Source organism: Zalophus californianus, chromosome 9, assembly GCF_009762305.2.
Source record: "Zalophus californianus isolate mZalCal1 chromosome 9, mZalCal1.pri.v2, whole genome shotgun sequence".
In the NCBI taxonomy this organism is placed as follows: Eukaryota; Metazoa; Chordata; class Mammalia; order Carnivora; family Otariidae; genus Zalophus; species Zalophus californianus.
The window spans coordinates 107704314-107721413 of record NC_045603.1 but is presented as its reverse complement, the minus strand read 5'-3'; the positions used below and the strand labels follow the sequence as shown (position 1 = coordinate 107721413).

Below are 17100 nucleotides of genomic sequence, written 5' to 3'. Positions count from 1 at the left end.
AGAGTTGTTGATCCTGGTGGCTGTGTACCTATAACTGGTTACTTTGATGAAATTGCACTCTTTTCTCTCTGTTGAGGTTGAAAAGAATAACTTTCTCCTGCTGTTCCAACTCATAAGGAGTCTATAAAAGATTTTGAATTGTGGATGTTAATTATGGAAGAGAAATTTTAATTAGATTACTCATTCATTCCTCCCTCATTCAGCAAATTTGTGGAATGCTTACTCTTTATTGGCGCTCGCATCAGTGATTGTGATTGCACAGTGAACAGGACAGAAGGCCCCTTCCCTCAGAGATTCCATTGTAGTGAGCAGGGAGGGATGAAGGCAGATGACAAGCAAAGGACTATAATCTTCCTTATCTTCCCTGTCTCTTGTCTCAGCGGTCTAGAATGCAGGAGACATGTAGGGAGTGGGGCCAAAGGCCATGCTAAAGTCTGTGTGTTGAAATTTTTTAAACCAGCGCTCCCTAAGCCTGGCTGCATGTCTTTTCACAAGGGGTTTCCACTCTCAGGGAATCAGTGCCCTGGGTGAGAGGGGGTGCCACTGCCCTAGGATCTCTCCCTAGTGGACCCCTCATGCTCTTTCTTTGCATTCAGTCCTAAACAAACAAAATAGCTTTCTTTCTCAGCCCTTAGTCAATTAAAAGCAGAAAATGGAGAGGCAGGAGTGCTGATCCACACACAGGGAGGGAGGAGACAGAAAAGTCAAACGTGAGAAGCAGAAACTCCTTCAAACGCCTCATGACCTCAAGGCCGAGCCACATGTTTAGCACACACAGGCGTCCATCATATTTTGTAAAGAAATTTTATTCTGTTAAAATAAAATTTTGACTTAGAAGAGGGTAAAATTAGATGGAATTTGTTCAGATGGGATTCCTCAGTTGACTCTAGAGGGATGCAAACACATTGTGAGGGAGAGCTGAGAGAAGTCTCCTAGAGCTAGAGCTCTTAGAATCTTCTCCAAAGGTGTGAAGGAATGATGTGGATGGCGTCTTCTGAGGCATTATGACACTGAGCGGGGCAGGTCCCCATTGTCTAGGGTTTATAGGAAGGCCTGTGGTAGAAGATTCAATGTTTTGTTGGAGTGACTCCCAGTCTAATAGAGGGGCTGGGAGAATGGTGCTGTGCCCTTTCTGGCTCCTACCCAGCTCAACCCATCGTGACCTTATGACTTGCCTGGAGCCTGAGTTTGGGCAGGGAGTTACTATACCCATTACTTAATCAGACATGTACTGGGTGAGCACCTACTTGGGGCTCACATTGTATTGCAAATTGTGGTGGGGGTTATTTCACACCAGGTATAATAAGTGTAGTTAATTATCTCCCAGTTACTGGCTGATTAAAAGAAAGAATCACTTTCTCGCTGAGGTAAATACATTGGTACAGCGTAACACAACATCTGACAGCCTGGAAATGAAGACACAAAAGCTCTAAAGACTTTTGCCCCCCCGTAGCTTTTGGTCCACTGTTGCATGCTTGTGGAGCAATAGGGGACATTAATATAGAATCTTTGAATGTCAGAGGTGGCTTCATGGGTCCGAGGTAGCATTTTGTTACGGAAAAGAATGACTTTTGTCTTTGGTCAGATCTCCCTACTCTCCCAGGCCTAGAATCTGCCCACTACTTATAGCTGTGTGAGCTTGGGGAATTTTCTTTAACTTCTCTACACCTCATTAAAAAAAATTATGGTAAGGATAATTTTAGCAACCTTCAAGGTTATGGTGGGGAATTGGATTTCCAATAGGTGAAATGCCTTGGTACAGTGCCTGGAACATAGCATACACTGAGTATTAAGCTGTTATTATAAATATGATTTGAGCAAATTGAAGAGAAAAAGGAGAATACCTGTAGCAGAAGCTCAGAGGAGATAATCAGCATGAAATGTTTGTGGAACATACTTATTTTATCTGCTCCATTACATAAAGTTTTCTGAAGTTTCATGAATATGACATCGAAGTAATATGACGTGGTACAGTATTGTAAGACTCCTTACTCAGTTATTTCCTCATTTTAGCAGGTGAGGTTCAGTTGTTTTATTCATTATTTAATCATTTATTGAGCATACATGATAGAGAAGGCTCTGTGCTAAGCACTGTATGGTGTATTAAGGTGAACAGGATATGGTATTTGTTATCAGAGGAGCTTGTGTGTGGAGGTTGGGCTCCGACATCCAGGTGTCATAAACTGCAGTGGGGAGCAGGATAGGGCTGACTGTGGACTGAGCCGGACTGAAACACTGACTCGGGACAGGGACACCTCCCAGAGCCCTCTGGTGGCTTGGCTGATGGCCTCCTAGTTACGGAAACAGGGGAAAAGATCTGAAGGATGACACTTTTTACACCCTGTGCTTGAGGTTTGGTTGATGGTTGACAGTCAAGATGCACTTTCTTTTGGACCATCCCCCAGCATCTTGGAGATCCTTTGGGGGTGCCTTGGAGCAGTTAATGAAAATTTGATCCAAAGATCTCTTACTGCCCTCTTTCTTGTGTTGTATATTCTTTGTGGCAAGTATGGGCTTTCAATGGTTTTGTGTTTGAAAGTAGAAAAAATGTCTGATTTATTACTTGGATATCTCAACATTAGTAACTTTATTTGCCCCTAATGTTATTCAGTGTAGCCTACTCCTAAAATGCATAAGTAAATTTTGTTGTGAACTGAATTTTCTTACGCTTTTATGTGTTTATCCCCAGCACACCCCACTCCCCTGCACACTCTCACCTTACACGCAATGTAAGCTGCTTCCCAGTGTCCCCCCAGACTTAAGGTATTTGCTTGAATGGTGGCCAGACTCTGAGGAATAGAGACCTGGAGTTTGATTCTAACTTTAAAAATTAAGTCTTCACAGGTTGGCCATAAGCTTGCAAAAGTAGATTGGATAGGAATTTTTATGATGGTTTATTAGTATTACCATAAAGTAAAACTGCTGTTTTTACTAAAATAACAATCTCACACTTTTATATCCAAAGAAACAGTGTTTTTCCAAGTGGTCATGTCAGGTGGAGCTTTTTTGTAGGCCTCTTTTGGAACAGCATTTGTGCTGCTGTGCCAGCCACAGAAGGATCTCGGTCTCGTGACTGGAGAGTTTTCTTCTCTGCCCCTCTCCCATAGTTTTACTGCTTAAGATCTCCTTTAGCTTCTCTTCATCCCTACCCTTGCTCCCTTGCTGTTGTTTTGCCATTTCAGTCTGAGAGGCTCCTCAAGAAGGGGCTTTGTAAAAATGCCCCAAAACCATGAGATGCTGAAACTGGGAATCAAGGTGAGCCTCATTTTGAACCTAACAGGAAGGAGATTAGCTTTCAGAAATAACTTTTAGCTTTCAGAAAGGGTAAGGTCCCTTTCTGCCATAACTTTTATATTGCATGCTGCATTTGGCATCCTCCTATCAGCTGCTCGCTATGGCGCTTCTCAGGGTGTGTAGGTGGGGGTTCTTTTGGAATAGAGGGGCGGTGATAGATTGAAAAGTCGCCCCTCAGCCCAGGTCGGAAGCACCAGCCATTCCCCCTGCATCAGCAGCGTGCAGGTCAGGAGCCGCCTGTGTCCCAGATGCCATTGTGTGCTTTTGTCAGGAGTGGCCCTTTTTACCACCAGGTGTTGTTCACAACTGTGCCATGGGGAAGGCCAAAGAAGAGAAGAAGTGGTATTTTTGGCATTCCTTAGGATTGTTTTGTGTATCAGCAATATTATACCTTGATTAGGGGCATTTGAGGAAATGGATACAAAAAAGCTACCTCTGTTGGTAGGTAGGGTGTGGGGATTTCTGTACCTTGAATGCACAGTTTGTTTTTCAGCAGATAGAGATTCCTGATCTTCATGGCTTCTGAGTGACTTCTTTCACTAGAGGAATTCAGGCTAGGGTTTCGCATTATGGAATCTTACAGAAGGAAGAACCAATGATTTTTCAGTGATAGTATTTTTTTTTTTAAAAGATTTTATTTATTTGACAGAGAGAGACACAGCGAGAGAGGGAACACAAGCAGGGGGAGTGGGAGAGGGAGAAGCAGGCTTCCCGCGGAGCAGGGAGCCCCATATGGGGCTCGATCCCAGGACCCTGGGATCACGACCTGAGCCGAAGGCAGACGCTTAACGACTGAGCCACCCAGGAGCCCCTCGGTGACAGTATTCTAAAGAAACATGAGCTAGTGGAGGGTAATGAATAATGAAACCCTGGCATCACCCAGTTTAGGAAGGAAGCAGAATCAAGGAAACTAAGAGATTACAATTTGAAACAAGTGACATCATTTACAAGATCTTGGGAAGTATGTCAAACAGAACTTTTAAAAAGATTTATTAAAATAGTTAGAAAAACAGATTAAATTTGGCAGTACATCCTTGGAGAGAAAAGAAAAGGCAAAAAAAAAAAAACCCTCCTTCAGGGCTTTATGCATATAAGCAAATGATAAACATTTTCACAGCTTAAAATTTCTACCATCATTTGCTCTAAAATAAGCAGTTGTATGCCTGATTTGGGAAGTAAATTCATGCTATTGACCTCTTCTGCAATCATTGACAAAGAGACTAGCTCATGGAAGGTCAAGAGTTACACACTGGCCATCACTGAAGGCTTTAGAGTAACTAGTAGGCAGAGAAGGTTCAGGAAACTGCTGCCTAGCCTGGTTGTGCCTCCATTATGCTGGATGGTAACAGGTTATCTTGTTTAGACTGGAGGAAATGGTGTTGGAAAATGGGAAAAATGAGCAATTAAAGGTATTTAGCGTGGCTCTTAGTGTTTGGGGTTTAACTGGGTTAATAGACTATTGTTTTCCCACAGGTAGGATAAACCCAGCAGCACATCCACCCCTGTGGGTCTTCCCTGCTCCCTCCCTCCTCTGTGCCTAATCTCTGTGCGGGGCCCTGTTACCAAATGCATTGGGTCCCTCTGTAATATCTTCAAGTCCATCCATTTCTCTTAACCACCTTCCTTCCTACCTGAATTGTGGCCACAGCCTCCTTCCTAATATCCTGTCCTCTGGTCTTGCTTCCTTTGTTTCATTTTTACCCCGCTGTGCAGCCATGGTGATTTTTCTTGAGTGTGTATTTGATCATGTCACATCACTCCTTCAGTAGCTTCCTGGTGCCCTTGCAGTAAAATCCTAACTCTCACCACTTCCTCGTTATACATATTTTAAGTGTGTCTTAAAGGCTCGGTATGTGCTTTAAAAAAAAAGACCCACAAAACTTTGTGTCTTTGATACACTAGTTCTTCTGCATTTAGTTACCCTTACTCTTATCCCATTTAGGCTAACTAACCTGTTGTTGGAAGCCTCAGCTCTCTCCTTGCTTCTCCCAGAGCACTGGCCCCTAGCAAAACACTTACTACTGCTGGCTGATTTGTCTGCTTCACTCCATCCCTAGCCTTTACACTCTAGTGGGCCACAGGGCCGTTCACCAATGTATTTCTTGCACACAATGCCTACATCAAATTGATTCTCAATGAACAATTGTTGATTGTTGAGTTAAGTAATGATAAGGGAGTTAAATGTCTCTTTCCTGGCTTTCTGGGTGTCATTTTGGACATTTTTAGGTTGTCTGCAGTAGCAGATTTCATCAGTATTGCCCATATGTAAAAGACTAGTTATTTGCCTGGTATTAAAATATCAGTGATCCAAGTGGTGTTTTTCCGGTTTCAGTGATAGTGCTAATTCATGCCTCTCAGGAGAGGCTCGTTGCTAGGAGATTCTTTCTCTTTGAATTAATCTACATTTGAGTTAATGGTTGGTCCTTGCAGATTTTTATTTTTCTTTTCTTTCCTTTAGTTGTTGAGAAGAGCTACTTTACTTGATCATTTTATGTTATTTACATTATTCATTTAATTATTGTTGAGCATTTGGACTTTGTACACATGGTCTTTATCCTAAGATGGTACTGATTCCGCAGGGCCCCCACATGGGCCCATGAATCCCACCGGCTTTAACCTGCATTGCCTCTGATCACAAAGAAGCTGTAAGAGTTACCATCATCTGTATTTTATTGAGACTCGGAGAAGTAGCATGGCTAAGTGGCTAAGCAGAAACCAGAATTTAGTCTTTTAGCTTTCAGTTGCACATTTTTTTAGTATCTTGTTTGTCTGCTGGACTTTAAACACTGCAGTATATGCTTAATAATTTGATGCCAGGACAAACTAAGCATTGTTCAATTAATTTATCTGATGCATGATTTTTCTGTTCTCCTTTTTTTGAATTGAAACTTGTCCCCTTACCTTCAGATTTTTTTCCAATGGATATCTTTCTAAACACAGATACCAGCAGCCAGATTTGTATTTTTGAACCCTGTAAGTGGCTGGTCCCTCTTTGTTCACAGGAAAAGTGCAGCTTCTTGTTCTGGCATTCATGGTCTTCTGCAGTTTGGCCTGAATCCACCGTTCTTGCTTTTCTTTCCTTTGGCTTTTCTTTCCGAACTCTAGGCTTGCCATGTGTGTCTCCTGGCTACCCCCTGGAAAGTTTTTTTCTCTCCACCTTGTGCCGTGGCCCATCCTCTTCCTCCTGGCTGATACGCACCCCGTCTGAGCAGCCGTCTCCAAATAACAATCTGTCCGGTCCACTGGAATCTCATCTGTCCTAGGAAGTCACCTCTCTTCTACCAGGAGCACTTCCCATCAGTGTCACTCATGGGATCCTTTCTGCATTCTGAATGGCTTAAGGATTTGTGGAAATAAGTGTGTGTGCCTATGTCAGAGGATAGAAGCTCCTTGATAGAGGGTACTCTTCTGGAATAGCTTTGTATTAATACATGTGTCTGGTTCAGTACCTTGGTGGCATATAAAAGATACCTGAATTCATTTACTGACCATACAGCCAGTACACATTTGGGGGATCATGCATTCAAACCAGCAGTTATGGAGGTAGAAGAAAATTGCTAGAACACAGGCATGTAACAAGATTGGTTAGAGTGGAGAAGGACAAGTAAGCAAGCCTAGATGAGTCAGGAGGTCTTCCAGGGACCACAAGCCTTGGCCAGATTTGAGGTGGGAGCAGGAATGGGCAGACGGGCTGACCTAGAGAGGGTTGTTCCTGGCAGAAGGGATGCTCTGGTCAAGCCCATGAAAAACAAAGGATATGAGGTGTGTGTGTGTGGAGAAAACAAAGGTTAAGGGCATAAGGCAAAGAGCAGTGGGAAACCAGGCCAGCCAGTCATATGGGGCTGGCCACGTGTACAAAGGAGTGATGACTGAACATGTAAGCCAGTGAGAGCTTATTCCTATTTTCTAAGTGGATGATTATATGCAAATAACAACAGTACTGTGGGTATAACAAAATATTCTTGGATGTGGTAACTTGTACCTTACACTTCCACCAGATCTAATGTGGAAGTGAGCATGGAGTAGCACTGTCCTTATTGCTCTTACTACCCGTGCCCCCTCCATGACTTTCGTAACCTTTTGTATGTTCTTCCTTGCCTGACCTCTAGTGGACGTAGTAGTAATCAGCAGAATGCTCAAAGGAGAGTAATGTTGGGATGAAGCAAGTATCCTGGAAAAGCCACTGCCTCAATTTTAGTTTCAAAGTGGAAGAGATTAGTTTGTAATATGAACTGTGACCAGACAGAGTGATAATCTTTAAACTTTCTAACACTTGGATTGATAATTCTGTGGGCAGGAACACTGTCTGATGTTTAGTGCTATATCCCCACCTCAGCATGTAGCAAGAGGTCTGACACAGGGTAGGTGTGATGCCAAATAAGGATGTATATGCATGTGAGTAATTGTGTGTGTGTGTGTGTGTGTGTGTGTGTGTGTGTGTGTGTGTGTATGAGCGCACGTAGAATATTCATATACAGATATATTTATTTTAGCTTTTTTTATAAAATGTTATAATTTTCTGTATAAGATCTTACAATCTTTTGTTAAATTTAATCATAGTTTTTTGTAACAGTAAATTGAGCCTTTTTAATATTATCATTATCACGTTTGTTGTTTATTGCTCTAGGCCACAGTGTTTCTCAGTGAATGCCCTATTGGCATTGTGCGGCATAGTTCCTCATTGTGTGGGACTGTGGTAACAGACGAGTAGCAACTGCTTATCATTGTGACAGCCAAAATTGTCCCCATACATATCTAAACACCCTAGGGTAAGGGAGATGGTGCTGCTCCTTTAGTTGAGCACTATTACTAAGGTAAATGAATGAAAATAATTTCTGTATCTTAATTTGTATTTAATGCCAGTAGATTTGTAAAGCCCCTTGTATTCAAGTAGAGGGTTATATGCAGATAACAACAGTTATGTTTCTTTCCAATCCAGTAAATTCTCTTTATGTTGTTTTTTTCTTGTCCCATCCCATATAATGTTGAATTGAAGGTAGCTGGATCACAGCCTCATTCCTGACCTAAGGAGAGTGCACCTGATGTTTCACCGTTAAGCATGAGGATTGCTGTAGGTTTTGGACAGATAGCTTTTATTAAGATATCTTTTATCAGATTAAAGGGATTTGCTAAGAGTCTTTTTTATCCTGAATGGTTATGGAGTGCAGAACCACTATTAGTTGGGCTTTTTCATCCTATACATTGTTAATTCTTTCCCTGCGCTTCATTCTAAGTGATTTCCTCAGGTGTGTTTTTCAGGGCACCAATTCTGTGTTCAGATGAGTCTAATCTGCCATTTGACCCATCTCTTCAGTTTCAGATTTCAGTGACTGTGTTTTAAATTTCTGGAATATACATGTGTTTACATGTATATGTATATATGAACATATATATGGGCATGCGCTTTTTTCCAAAATGCTCTTTTTTCCCTTATGTTTTTATTTCTTTATGTGTTTAGTTAGCATATACAATTCTGCACATATTTATTTTATGGTCTCTATCCAATTGTTCTCTTATCCCAAGTTTTTGCTAGCCTAATCTTGCTGTTTGTTGTGTCTTCTGACTCTTGCTTATAATGGATTGTTTCCTCCCATTTTGGATGATGAACCTGTCTTTAGAGGACATAATCTGGTGGAGCTCTGGGAGGCAGGCTTCTTCAGAGCAGCTTGCAGCTTACAATTAATTCTGTCAGGTACCCAGGGATATCACTGACATGTGACCAATTTGGTATAAATGTGTCTTGGGATTTCCTGAACTACATGTGTAGTGGAGAGCTCCAAAACCACATTAGAAATACAGACACATCAATGGTTACCAGTTACTGAGGGGATTGGGGCCTTTTCCTCTCTTGGCCCAGCCTCCTTTTTCATCTAGGTTCATGACCCCCCCTTTTTTTTAAATTTCCAGTTTAGTTTTTGTTGAGATCATAGCCCATATATGTAAAAGCATCAGTTCCAACTTCTGTCCGCTCTGCGGGCATGTATCCTGCCCTTTAGGACATTAAAATAAGGTGACTTCCAAACCAAAACACTTCCAAGTAAGAGGAGGTGAGATTAGTAATTAGGCCAGGATGATAATCGGTGAGACCTAAGACCCAGCGCACAGGGCGGGGTAGCCCATCCCTGCTGGAAGACCTCAGTTCTCTCTGCTCAGGGTCTCCAGGTCGTGTCCCTTACTTTCTTGACACACTCTCTTGTAGGCATTTAAAAAGATGTCTTATATTTTATCTCACATTCCTCAGTGCTTGTAGTGTGAGAGCTTTTAGTTTATCTGGTCTGCCGTATTGGCGGAATAATCTGTCTTTAGTCTTAACATTAGGATCTTTCTCTGTCTCCTTTGGTTCATCTTCAGATAGAGTAACGGTGGAGAGAGACTGGGGAGGGGGGCTAGGGAGGGAGGGAAGGAGTGGGGGAAAGAGGAAAAGAGTGAGTGGGAGAGAGACTGACAGGGGAAAGAGGTAGAGAGGTGGATAGATTGGTTGATGGAGAGAAAGAGAGCACACGAATGAGAGTCAGACGTGTGTGTGCAGAGAGTTGCACACAGAGACACGTGCAGGCAGGCACAGACTTGGACCTGGAGACCCAGCACACTGGGTGTGTGGACCCAGAGAGAGATATGTGCTCACAAAGCCACACAGGTGGACCACCCTTGGGGATGCAGGCAGCTGAAAGTAGAGAGTGAAAACAGAAAATAACCCAATCTAAGTGTGTTAGAATAATTTTAAGAATAAACTCAGAATCAGTGGGAGTAGAAAAGATGGCTTTAGAATTAACTGGAATTTTGGTACCGGCAGTTTCCTGCCACAGCAACAGTGGTTATTGTAAGTGGGGATGTAGGGTGTTGGGATCGGGCTTGCCTGGTGGCAAATGATAGAACAAACCAGTGGGGGGGTCAGGCTCTTGATTTTGGTCTCATTGGCACTAATAAACGGAGATAATCATTGATGTTTAGGCAGTGGGACAGTAGTAATTAAAAAAAAAGTAAACCAATCTGATTTTGAACTGACTTTATTTGTTGATTTCATCATTGCCTTAAAGGTCATAGCCAGATTTAGAAATGTGTCTTCCTAAAGTTGAAATTAAAAGTTTGAGATCTTGATCATGTCAAATATTTAAAGACAGGAAACGGTGATCACCTGAGGCTGGCATTGCAGAGAAAAGAGGTAGAAGTTGGGAAGTTTCTGTTTTGTGCAGATTGTCTTTTGTGTCTCCTCTTCTGTCTGTATTAGACCCAGTACATTTTAGGCCTTGAAGCACTTTTCTGTCTTCCTGTTTCTACTAGCTTTCTAGACCATCAGTGATAGATAATGACTCCTGCTTATCCTGGGCATTATTTTATTACATGAATCCAAACTGGTGCTGGTTTAAAAAGCCAAGATGAGCAATTGTGGATTTCTTATACTGTGACATCGGTGGAAAGAACAGAAGAAAATTAGGTTACCTGGCATAGGAGAATACTGCTGAATTAAACTGGTTGGCAAGCACGCTGTTTGACTTTTTTCAGTTTTGAATAAAGGGATCCCTTCATAACCTGTACTCAACTGAAATGGACTCAAAGCAGTGTGACTGAATATCTCTGTTATCACCTGAAAGTGTGGCAGTAGACTCTTAGAATGTCCATTCTGTTATAATATTTTAATTTGACTATATGTCTTAATAAATGTCATCATGATAAAGAAACAGTTAGTAGTTCAAAACTCTGGTTCCCAAGATTTGAAGTCAACTCTAGGGATTCCATAACATTTCTTAAAACTGCCTTTTCTCTCTAAAGAATCACTCCCTCAGAGGCTAGTTCATCTTGTCATTATGGATCATCTTGTCCTTTTTAGTAAGAGGTAGGAGAATCTGTATTAGGAGTGTGAAACACTGAAGTTTTTTTTTTCTTGTGACATTAAGAATTTATTTAGGTCATAATATTTTCACATTGTTTTTAATCATTTGCAGTGTTCTGAGTAACACATTTAAACATTTTTTTAAAGACATGAGATAATGGTGTGTTTTTTTGTTTTTTAAGTACAACCACAACTATAAAGTAGAGGAACTTAAGAAGACAAAGACCAAATCTGCTCATACACAAGGTGGGGCAATCTAATACACAACACAACATGAATCTTTCCAAACAAGTTTGCTAAGAAACAGCTCCCATGTTTAGTGTTAAAAATAAAGCAATCTTCTCATTTAGAAAAATCAAGACATCATTTGACTAATAAAGCCTATTCTTCCCCCAGTTTTACACTTGCTTGTCTTCATTTAGAAACTGTAAATTCAGGAGAAAAGAACAGTTTTGTTATGGTATAAAAATCTTAGGAGCAACAAATTACAAATATTCAATTTTTTAACAAACAAAAATGTTTGCCTTCCCAAAATGTAAACATCCAGTAAATACAACAAACATAATATTCCAGCTATAGAAACACCAGTAATTCACTTATGAAAGAGGTGTATTTGGTGGTAACATTTTTGTTTAATATAAAAGCACTTTACCAAAAGAGTCTGACCATTATTATCTAAAGTCTTCGCCCTCACCCAGTTTCCTTAATTGAGCAGAAACTCATCAATTTCTATAGAATTTTGGCTATAGGACCAGGCCAAGGAAAGGTCTGAAATATCTAAGAGTCATTTGTCTGGAGAAAAGTGTTTTCTTGAGACTTGGAGGCAGTTAGTTATTCATCACTTTGCGCTTAAAAGCATTCCTCAGTGAACTTCCTTACAGCCTTTAGAATAAAGCACAGGATCTGGGCTCCTGGAAGGGGTTGCTTCCAGCTGGAACACCTACCAGCAAGGCATCCTTGCAGGCATTCTGCATGCAGTACTGTTGAAGCTCTGCAGCTGCCTGAGAGACCTTGATCCTCTCCACGCCGGCCTCCAGCTTAAGCTGCTCCACCAGGCACTGCAGGGCGTTCACGCTGGCCCCGGAAGACATGGCTGCAGCACTGGGCTCCGAAGGCAGGGGAGCCGGGCGAAACACTGAAGTTTTAAACCTCAGTCTCCAGCCAGGACTCCCTAGAGAACAGATACTGTATAATGATGGTTTAGCATCATTTTTAGCGTCTTTTAACGTACATATTTGGAGAGTTTTGTGTCTTTAGCACTGAGCTAGATGCTATGGAGTAATGTTTTTTTAATACCCTAAAATTTTAATGGCCATTCTTTATGGGGTACCTATTGTGTGACGGGTATCATGCTTATTGCTTTATATGAATAACTTCTAATCTTCATGGCAATCATCTAAATTGGGAGTTATTTGCTCACTTTGTAGATGAGGAAAGTGAAACCCAGAATAGTATGGCAACTTGCCCAAGGCCATAGAGTTAGCAGAGATATATTCAAATCTAGATCTTTTACATTATAAAAGGTGTTTTTTCTACTCCACCATTTGAGCCTCTCTTTGGGGAATGAATGATTCCTAGAACTCCAGGATAGTTGCCTTTCAGCTTTCTTAATGTGTGTTATAGAATTTATAGTGTTCTTTTTTTTAAATTTTATTTGTTTGTCAGAGAGAGAGAGCACAAGCAGGGGAAGCAGCAGGCAGAGGGAGAAGCAGGCTTCCCGCGGAGCAAGGAGCCTGATGTGGGGCTCGATTCCAAGACCCTGGGATCATGACCTAAGCCGAAGGCAGACGCTTAACCGACTGAACCACCCAGGTGTCCCGAATTTATAGTGTTCTTGATGGGTTTTTTTATTTTTGTTTTTTCCACTGGTACTTCACACCTTAAAATTAGAAGGATGCTCTGTTAGAGCAGGAACTTGATCTATTTTATTCCCTTCTGTATCTTATATCCTAAATATGTGGAACTCAACAATACCTGAGTTCTACTTATAAGATGCTTATTGATTGATTGTTGAGTTAATGAGTGAAAACCATGGCAGGTTGGGCTGACCTTGATAAATAACCCACAGCATTCATACTCATGGTATCTAATTAAATGCTAATGTACCCTGTTACAGTGTAATTATTAAGGCAAATAAATATGTGATAGAAGTAACATGTGATTCATTTTTAAGTCATCCAGATACAAGTTTTGTCTCACTATTAATTTATGCCAGCCCTTTGAAAATCAAGAGTGCATTATCATGTCCAGGAGATAGTTCATGTAGGTAATGGGAAAGGTAAAGACACAGACATGGTTACCACCCCAAAGTAGTCTTCTGTTATCAACAGGACCAAACACACATAGTATAGACTCGGTGCGTGTTTGTTCACTTAATTGAATTGAATGGCCTTGCCGGGGGGGGGGGAAAGGCAGTATAAATTTTTGACTCTTAGAGTCCAGTGCTTTGTTTAAGCTCTTGCATTTTAAGCACACTATTCTCTATCTTGCAGGATTTGGTTAGATATTCTCTTCATTACTTAGTAGCTGGTCCTATATTCTGATGGGTTCATGTACTTCATCTTGTTTCGCTGACTAAATTGTAAATTCTTGTAGGATAAACTGCATCTCATCCTTCTCTGTGCCCCTTCCAGAGATTGCCAAGTGCTGACCTTCCTTGCTGCAGAGCTATTGGCCCCTATGTGGTGTCACTAGCCAGCTCATCTCTGTGGGTCTTTTCTTGGGGATGGAAATATTGCAGTGGGGTTTTATTCTGTCAGTAAGGATGGTGTTGTATTCACTAAAATTATACTTAATGACACCCAGCCAAGTAAATATTTAAATTTTGTAAGTTATTACTTTTTCTGGATAAGTTGGCACATTAGGTACTTCAAGAGCTTGATGGGGCTGTGTGTGCTCTGGGAAGGCAGGTGGGTCTGAGGGCAGAGCTAGGGCTGTGTGTGAGTTTCCAACAGGGGGCTAGGGGAGGGTGAGGAGTATTTGACATGATGGCGAATTAGTGGAGGATTATGTGAACAATTAGTGTTTAAATTATGACTTTAAAATAGGTAGTATACTGTCAGAACTGACTTCACAATGGTTAGCATTCTTTAGCAGTGAAGTTTATTTCATCTATAATCTCTGATTTTAAGCTTATTATTTCATGACTTTCTTTCTTTTAATTCTTGCCATTCAGAAACATCACTGAGAGGCACCTGGGTGGCTCATTAAGTAAAGCTTCTGACTCTTGATTTTGGCTCAGGTCGTGATCTCAGCATTGTGAGATGGAGCCCCTTGTGGGTCTCCGTGCTCAACAGGGAGTCTGCTTGAGATTCTTTCTCTCCCTCCCCTGTTCGAGAGCTCTTTCTCTCTTTCTCAAAATAAATAAATAAATCTTTAAAAAGCAAGCAAGAAAGAAATCGCTGAGCCGAACTGAAATCACTATACTCTGCCAAATGTGTTCCAACTCATTGTTCACATTTGGGGTATCATTTTTCCTGACTTTCTGCAGTGTGGGGATTTTTTTCTTTGTGGCTAAAGTAGCAATTTTGTCATGCTTGACTTTTCAGAGTGTAAGTTTGAATGATATGGCAGGTTTATTTTACTTGGCTTGTGAGAACGCTGCCTTTTCCCATTTTTTGTTCCCTGAAAAATTGGTGTTCCCTTGCCAAAACACATACTGCAATTGCCATATTTCACTTCAAGATCTGGGGCTGCTCTTTAAACTTGTATGTAGGAAACACCTGGCAGTTCCTTGTACCTTTGTATTCTGCCATTGTGTGTATGTAAATCAGTGCTAAGTAAACTGGGTGCTGTGGTTGGCCCACCTTCACATGAATAGTTCAGAGAAATCTGGTCTTCAGAGTTGTGCTATGCAAAGTTAGCCCATTGACCTACACCTGGCAAAAGTTTTATTACTTTCCACGCTATGGTTATGGAATATGGATGGATCTGGGTTAAGATTGGAGAAGATACAAACCAGCATGTTGTTAAATGCTTTTTTCTGAGGAATGTCCTGGCAGCTCATGAAAGTGTTGAGCTCTCATGTGTTAACATCTGGTCATGCTTGCAGATAAAAATTAGTTGATGATTTCTGTTTTCCTCAGCAGTGCTACATGTACTCTTGAGTCTAGAAGCAGAGATATTCTCGATTTTTCTTTGTGTAGAAATTTCCTGGTTATCTCCTTCAGGATCTAGATCCGAAAATTTAAATTCCAGGGAGAACTTAGGGAAGATTGTGTGAATGCAGCTTTAGGGGCTTCTGGATTTTCCTGTGTGCTGGCTTTTGCCTCCTTCCACTTTCAGACTCCAGTCCTTCTAGGGCAGTCAGGATCTGAGGCAAGGTCTGGGCCTAGTAGGGGTAATAGGAAAAACTCTGGACTCTAAATTGCAGCTGGAGACCAGAGTTCTGGTTCAAGTTATGTTATCACACAGCTTAGACCCTTAACCTCTGTCAGCCTCACTTGCCTTATCTGCTAGTATGCTCATCTTGAAGACTCTTCTGAACTCTTCATGACTTGTTCTGTGTCACTGAACGGGGTGGACATGATAACTGGCCTGTCACTCATGCAGGAAACCACCTCTGCCATAAGTGAGTGTTATATTCAGACTCAGAATTATGACTTGACCATAAAGGAAACATAGGATAATCTCTTCCTGTGTCATACTTGGTAGGGACAGTGTGAAACATGACTCCTTCTCCTGGGTTCTGCACTGAAGAGCAAGCCATTATCCTCCCCTGTGGCCCTGTTCTGGTTAGACCAGGAAGTGTGCGGTGTGGGGTGGCTGCCGGCAGGACAGAGGCACCTCCACTGCGGGTCCCTCGTCCCTCACAGTGCATTGTTTCCATCATGAGTTCCTCCAGCCCATGGCCAGTGCTGGTGGGGAGACTCAGCTTGGTGGCTTTGTGCAAGTCTCCCCTGACTCGTGGGAAGGGGATGAGACAGCCACAGCCAAGAGAGCCCAGGGCATCTCCTGGGAACACCTGCGTGTGCTGGAGAAATAATGCCCAGCCACCTAGAGGATAACGAAGGCTTAATCATTTTTCACAAGTTTTAAAACATTAGTGTTTGAAATTACAAAACTTAATCAGATGAAAATATGCTCAATGCAGGAAATGTAGAAAACATGGAAAAGAAAAAAAATGTCTCCCTTGCATTATTCAAAGGTAACCAAATATTAGTGTGTATTCTCTTAATGTGTATACTGTGCCTGTGCTTATCCCCCCCCAAAACTTTCTTCACCTAATGACATACAGTACCACTGTTTCCATGTGAATAAAATATTCTTCACACTTTTTTTAAATTATGAAGTACTCTTTTTATTGAAGTATAGTGGACATATGATGTTACATTAGTTTCAGGTGTACAGTGTAGTGATTCGACAAGTCGACATTCTGCTATGCTCCCCATGAGTATAGTTCACATAATGTTTTATGGTGGCAAAGCATTCTACCATCTAGGCACACTGTTATCTACTATAACAAATGCCCTATTATTGGCAGCCCTCTCTCAGAATCTGTGAACGTCTCCATTCTTAGCCATTTCTAGGGTTTGTGACCATCATGGCATAGAATCCTTATCTCTAGGGACTGGCCTCCAGGACATTCTTAAATTTAAAAGCAGCAGGATCTCAGTCCCCAAAGAAATGGCAGTCTTGTGTTATTTCGGCTCCACTGTTGGCTTGAAACAGAAAAACTACATTTCTTGCTTGTGGTGTTTGACATTTTAATAATAAAGTCAGTCTTCAAGAAAACTGGTCTGCATAGGGTGGCCTGCCTATGTATTTTTCAAATGTCTGGATTAAAATCTGTTACTAGACAGTCTTCCGCCCCCCCCCCCACAATGAAACCCCCCAAAACTGGTCTGGTAAATGAGTTCAAAATAGATATTAAGGGAACAAACCAAGAAATTGCAGTGCTGACACTGTCCCAGGCTAGGGGATTGAGTTTTTGTTGTTGCTCTACCACCAGCGTGGGACACTGCAGGCACCTTGTT

At 41.5% G+C, this 17100-nt stretch overlaps 2 protein-coding genes across 3 annotated transcripts in view; one reads left to right on the top strand and one right to left on the bottom strand.

Moving 5' to 3' along the window:
- CCNY (cyclin Y) overlaps positions 1 to 17100 on the top strand; it is a 313868-nt gene that overhangs the window by 212059 nt on the left and 84709 nt on the right. The window lies entirely within an intron of this gene.
- Positions 12003 to 12216, bottom strand: LOC113921542 (guanine nucleotide-binding protein G(I)/G(S)/G(O) subunit gamma-10-like). Its single transcript, XM_035729164.1, has one exon. It carries the CDS (start codon positions 12214 to 12216, stop codon positions 12010 to 12012), a length of 207 nt encoding a protein of 68 aa, XP_035585057.1. The 3' UTR covers positions 12003 to 12009.

Bases quoted from the DNA above. Each gene is read 5' to 3' on its own strand.
- LOC113921542 (XM_035729164.1), bottom strand. From the start codon at position 12,216: ATGTCTTCCGGGGCCAGCGTGAACGCCCTGCAGTGCCTGGTGGAGCAG.